Raw genomic sequence first — 6,741 nt, 5'->3', positions numbered from 1 at the left:
GTCTTATTATTAAATAGTCAATATATATCTTCGCATACATATATATATGTTTTACACGCAGTCATAACTGTGGGGACTAGGAACTTGCATCAGGGGAGATCGGGGATCAACTACATTTCTTTTGGCCAAAAAAAACTTTCATAGGAACTTATCTTTAATTATACGATGGAAGTCGATGAATTTAGATTATAGAATTTTGCATTACGAACGTTTTTTCTGGATCATATTACTTTCGTAGCCTGGGGAATTACTGTATTTAAGGCCCGCTCAGGTCGGTCTACGATTTTACTATCGGCGACTACTTTAGCGCCGATTAGCAGCGTAGCAACACTCATGTCGACTTTAAGTGACTACGCTGCACATCGCCGATCACATCGTAGCGTTCCTGCATTTGTACTAGCACAAGCAGTTCTTTAGCACAAACAAAGCAAGCTTGACGCCGGGACCAGCTAGTCTACATCAAATGAGTCACGTACGTGACCAACAAAATGGCGCTTACCAGTAAACATCATGTAACTTCGTAAATCTATTCTCAATTTTCTGAACATCGTTATAATCATGTGCAGAAATTTTTTTTATGTGATATACGGAAAACTTAATATATATTTGAGAAAGGGTTTGTGCAATAATCCCTCCTTGTAAACTGCTGACGAGTGGCGTGTAGGTTGCCATTTTATTAATCACGTGACTTTTGATAATCATTTGACTCGACACGCTGCGGTGATTGGCTGCCACTCACGATTTGTCGCCGACAGCCGCATAGAAATAGAACATGTTCTATTCCTGCGATCGCAGTCGGCGACCGTATTTTCGATCGTAAGAGAACTCATGTCGAGTTTGGTCGCCGATGTTTTTATCGGCGATCTGGCCGGTTTTTGACGTACGATATTCAAATCTTGTCGGCGACTAGGTCGTAAGGCCGACATAAGCGGGCCTTTAAACGTATTATAAAACCTTGGTTGCATTTAGTGCAGTGGATCACGATGTGTGAAAAAAGGTTTCAATTAACCTTGTGGTGAGGATGGGATTTTTAAATGTTTACACTGATACATATCGGATCTCAAGTAATGGTACCGCAGAGACAGGCATGGAATGTGCATTTTCATGTGCCACTTTTTCACTAAGTTTCCAATCCTACACTAACCAATGAGCCATCCCTAAATATGCCACAGCAGCATGCGAGCGGCACTGTTAAGTAAAGTCCATCAGCTCACTGTAAATAGCTGATGCTTGGTGCTAGGAACGTGGTGGCGAGTGAACATGTCGTCACGTCACAATATGGTCTCGCTGATCGTCTTGATGCGCTCGGAGTTTGACCCCGTAACAGCCTTCGCTTTCGGCACGTCCTTTGGCCTCGTCTTGCCGACGTCGATCAGGGTGGAGCCTATAACCACGCCCGGGGTGCTGTCCGGCGTGTAGGCACCGCCGCCCGTCGGCAGACGCACAATCGCTGACATAACGTAGTAATGGTTGTTGGAACATGGCTCCAGTACAACAGGGTCAACGTCACTCTGCATAGAAACACAAGGCAATGTTGATAGAGGTGCTAGATGCAAACACAGCAATGCAGTGAAGTTTGGGTCTGTGTTTCAAATATTTACTATAGCGCCATAAGAGCGAAAATGATATTAGCACATCATGCAGACCAACGACAAAAGTATCCTCTATTGAACACTCGATATTGATACTGATATGGTAACCACTGGGAATTTAACAAGAGAATTACTATTCTCTGTGCCATTACTGTGCAAAGCCTGTATTCCCTGTTGACTCTAATCTTAGGCTTTAGTAAGATTAAACAAAAATGCCACTACAGGTTGTTTTTGAGTGCATGCGACACTTTCCAACGTACCTACTCAGAAACATAGGATAGAAGAGGGACCTAATGTTGGAATTATTTTGACTTATGACAAAGGTATAAAAATTGAACAAAAAGAACATGTTTACAGATCTTGTGAGAGTTAATAGGATTATTGCATGCAATGTTTTTAATATCAATCAAGTAATAATAAATGATCAAGTTTAGATTAGTTATTTAAAACAAAATATAACCAATATATTCTCAGATACGTTGGACTGCCTCATAAACCCTTCAGATCCATATCCAAGAGTTGAGGGCATTGGTTATTACATGCTTTGCGGTATTAGTTCCTATCACCGGCTATATACAACTTAGTAGCATTGATAAAGGTCAAAGCAATAACACATGTAATGAATACATAAATTTTGTTGGGTGCTGCAAGTTGAGCTCTATAGAATTAATATAAAAAAGCCTTTTGTGAAACTAATTCAGGAACCCGGTGGTGCCAGTGCCAATTATATCTGGATATACATAATTATCCTGATTTTTTCTGTAACGTTATTTGCTGCATAGGTCAATTTTTAGTTCATTGAAATACAATTTGTGTAATTGATTGTATAGAATAAAGGTAAGAAACCTGTGACTTTTTCTGGCAAAATAGTAGGACAGGCTCAGTAAAGTTGAAAAAGGAATTAAGAGTTTCACTGGCAAGCCTCGTATGCATTGTCATAGTTAGAGGGGCCAACCCCCCCACCCCTTGTTAATCCAAAAGTTAAAAAAAAAAACGAAAAAAAGAATTGTTCCACTAAAAAGCAAATTGTCGTAGTCAGAATGAAGGCTGTACTTGTACTCAAAAGTGCTTCCAATACCATCTCCTGCAATCTACATTTTCAAAATTTTCTGGTGGAGGACCCCCATACCTCCCCCCCCACCTGTTTTTCAACCCCTCCTTGGAATCCTGGATCCGCCACTGAACAGTTACATATCTTGGGAGCAGAGCACAACGAACAAAAATTTCGCCTTTTTGCATGGCGCCCAAAACAAAGATTGCAGACCTGAGAGGTGGGGGAGCATAGGGTGTGGAAAGGGAGGCGGAGGAACCATTAAAATATTAAGTCATCCACTATTTTGCACAGTACGCTGTTTTTGGCCCCCATATTCAAAAATCCTGGCTATGCCACTGCTCGTATGTTAAAGACTAATAGACTATATTGGTAGTACACACTGTCTGATAACGTATTGCCCACCAGAGACCCCAAGGCTGGGAGAAACGGGGTATATACAGACGGTAGTCGTTGTCTTGTTGGGTGGATTGTTGATACAACTGTATGGGGGAACTTGCATACCTTGGATTTCCCAGGTGATCCTTGCATTGGATAGACTGGTACTAGGTCTATGCTAGGCAGTAGCTCTACATCTGTATCATCTTCTACCAATGGCACCCTCTCATCCACCATAAGGAAGACAGAGGTAAATGGTCGACTTGCCATCTTTTCCATTTCCACGAACAATCGCTAGATAAGGAATACGATTGGACTGTAGTTTTATTTGAAACTTAAAATGAAAAACACATCGCAATGTCCACGCCATTCCACATAATGTTATTCACTATTCAATATAAATGGGCCACAAAATAAGCATATAATCAGTAATGAAGTAGCAATCATGGAAATCTCCAAAGTGTCAGATCCTGATTTTGTGTACCCCATGCTTACCTGCCTGCGCCTATGCAAGTCCCATTTGTCCTTTGCCTTCCAAATCAATGCTGAGATCACTAACAGTGATGTGAAGCAGCTGGAAGTAAAAAAAATCAACATCACCAATTTCAAGCACACTGAACTGACTATCAGTATCAACTGAAATGAAAGTGTCAATGACACTATAGCTCACCTTGGGTGTGATAGAAGAGGGAGATGATATTTAAAATTTGGTAAGTGTTTCATTTATGACGGACCAAAATGTGATCAAATGTCCTTATTCCCTGTTTTATACTAATAGAAATTTCACTGTTTTGTTTCAGGGTTAGTTTTGATGAAGCGATGATTAGCGAAAATAAATGTTTCAGATCTGAAAGTCTGAAATCTGGGCGAGAGATGACGCTACGCCTAAATGATCGCCATTTTGGTTTTCGATTATCACGCAAATAAAAACAATAAAATATTCCAGTCAAATTACTGTAACGAAGAATCTAAAACACAATATTACACGTAGGTATGATTAGGTAGGTAGGTAGGTAGGTAGGTAGGTAGGTAGGTAAATTTAACAAACTCGAATGAATCTAGATGGGCATTTTCATTTTTGCCAAAAAAAAGCGTGGCTCGAAAGTAGGTCGACTGGCGTGCTCCAAAATAGGACGTTCAAATCTCTCCCATCGGAGTAACAACTGTATGCAATTTGAAACATGTGGGTCAAACTGACAAACGGTTCTTGAGTTATCGTTGACCGTAGGCAGACACTGAAATGCATAGTGAAATTGGCAAAATCTACCTAATTTGCATAATTTAAAAAAAATATCAAAACCCCTGTGATATGTTTTGGGGCCAGTCCTTATTCATTCACATACCAAAAATTAGCAAAATCCGTTGAACCTAAACTGACTTATGGCCATTTCCATTTTTACCAAAAAGTGGGCGTGGCTCGAAAGTAGGTCGACTGGCGTGCTCCAAAATAGGACGTTCAAATCTCTCCCATAGGAGTAACAACTGTATGAAATTTGAAACATGTGAGTCAAACGGTTTTTGAGTTATCGTTGACCGTAGGTAGACACTGAAATGCATAGTGAAATTGGCAAAATCTACCTAATTTGCATAATTTAAAAAAAAATATCAAAACCCCTGTGATATGTTTTGAGGCCAGTCCTTATTCATTCACATACCAGAAATTAGCAAAATCCGTTGAACCTGAACTTCCTTATGGCCATTTCCATTTTTGCCAAAAAGTGGGCGTGGCTCGAAAGTAGGTGAACTGGCGTGCTCCAAAATAGGACGTTCACATCTCTCCCATAGGAGTAACAACTGTATGCAATTTGAAACATGTGGGTCAAATGGTTCTCAAGTTATCGTTGACCGTAGCCAAATGTTGACGGAAGGACGGACGGACAACGGACGACACCCCATGGCAAATGTATTTTTCTTCGGTTGAGTGTAACGAATAAGATGAAAAATTATTTCCCTTGGCTTTTTTACGCTCCATAGATGGCGTGTCGGTAGCACAAGGAACTGGCGGGAATTCTAACAGGTTGTAGTCATTCAGCTTGGGGTACCACGGCTGAGAGGACGTATTTTTTATCCGTTTAGCTTTATTACATCATGACAGAGCAGAGCGGGCAATCGGAGATAAACGATACTTTGAGAGATCTTCTGAGTGAGTTTAAAGGACAAAAAGCAGAATTAAATTCTTTACGAGATGAGGTTCCGAGGCAATTCTCAGGCTGTTTCTAATGAGGTGGAAAAATTGAAATCGGAGAAGGACCTGATCTGGAAATACACGGGAAACAGAATTCAGTACGTATTTAATGGAGATTTATTAGATTCTGTTACCCAAGGCCTGTGGGCGTGTGACAACGACAAAGTGTCTTATGCCAGAGAGATTTTAACAGAGATTGACAGAAAGTTGAAGCAGAGAAATATGCTTATTCGTATTTCTGCTTTGTATTCGATTGCGGTATACCCCAGTGCGATAACAAATAACAATAAATGATATTTATTGGAGAGAAGTGGTTGTTTGATCATTTATGGATAGTCAGTGTTTTAAGGGAATAGCTCATCTTGACGATGTCAATGTGAGCTAAAAATAAATCTATCACTGTGTTGAAGATGTGATGGATGATGATCTATTGCAGTCTCATTACAGACAGACCTCTACTCAAAAGTAACACTACATCACTGCTGCAACCTGTATGATCGTTGAGGTTATTTATAATCCACAGCAAATACTGTGACAACGGTTGTCCTTGTATATCTGTTACTTATTTATTTATGTTAAATAATACTCATATAAACAATATGACATTCCAAAGAGACAATTGACAAAATAATTGTCTAGTAAACTAAGTGTGTGCTTGCATGCATGTATAAGCCTAAGACTAGTAATTACTATAATGCTCAAATGATCAGCAAAAAGATGCAGATGATATATCTACACATACACCTAATAGTCATTTAATGATATAATTTTGAGAAAATCAAATCAAAAGGTTTAATTAGTATATGCCTCAAACATAAAACATGCAGTTGTTAGTAGGCACAAGCCCAGCACTCCTACCACTGCTACTTGACAGAGCATGATCTGTTACGGATCATGTAAAGTGAAAAATTTGCATACATTGATACAATAATCAATCAATATTAAATAAACCCTGCTAGGGTTGTATGAATCCACACACCAGTTCACGTCTCTATGTGTAGATATGTGTATACAAGAGGATATACATGCATACAGGCTTAATGTGACTTACCCAAAGAAGATTAATAAGAACTGAATGATCTCTAGCGCGGTTCGTTCTGCTAGAAACATTATCTGAAATTGCACATATCAGAAAGTGTAAGAAAGCTATATAACACTGCTAATACTTACCCAAAGAAAGTTGCAAAGAACACAGCTAGGTCTAATGGGGGATTCTGGATAAATGCGACCTGAAACAAGGGCAATAGCAGACACTGAGAACCTGCTTAAACACTTGCACCCAAATATTGTATTCAACATGTACTAAAGACAAACTTTTGAAACGTTGATCTAGAATACGATAACAATTTAAACAGAGTTAGGCATTTGTACGTTACCTGTACTACAGCAATGGTGCTACTAAAGCTCATAGGGTCTATGTCCCCCAGGGTACTGCCGGAACGTACCCTGGGTACGGTACGGTATACCGGATCGTACCCTGGTAACTATCTGATAGGGTTAGGGTTAGGGAGTAGGCGTAGGCAACTCCCTAGACT

General features: G+C 39.8%; 1 protein-coding gene across 1 annotated transcript in view; it reads right to left on the bottom strand.

Moving 5' to 3' along the window:
• Positions 1-875: 875 nt before the first annotated feature.
• Positions 876-6,741, bottom strand: part of LOC106809318 (attractin-like protein 1) — a 33,492-nt gene continuing 27,626 nt past the window's right edge. Inside the window, exons 24-27 of the mRNA XM_014812360.1 lie at positions 6,258-6,319; positions 3,517-3,595; positions 3,148-3,315; positions 876-1,511 (exon numbers count right to left, since the gene is read on the bottom strand). Coding sequence (XP_014667846.1) covers positions 1,272-1,511; positions 3,148-3,315; positions 3,517-3,595; positions 6,258-6,319 — 549 coding nt within the window. The 3' untranslated portion in view covers positions 876-1,271. The remainder of the gene's footprint in view (positions 1,512-3,147; positions 3,316-3,516; positions 3,596-6,257; positions 6,320-6,741) is intronic.

This window comes from Priapulus caudatus, unplaced genomic scaffold, assembly GCF_000485595.1.
Source record: "Priapulus caudatus unplaced genomic scaffold, Priapulus_caudatus-5.0.1 Scaffold344, whole genome shotgun sequence".
NCBI classification, from domain to species: domain Eukaryota; kingdom Metazoa; phylum Priapulida; class Priapulimorpha; order Priapulimorphida; family Priapulidae; genus Priapulus; species Priapulus caudatus.
Note: the sequence above shows the minus strand (reverse complement) of the source record. Positions and strands in the feature narration are given on the sequence as shown.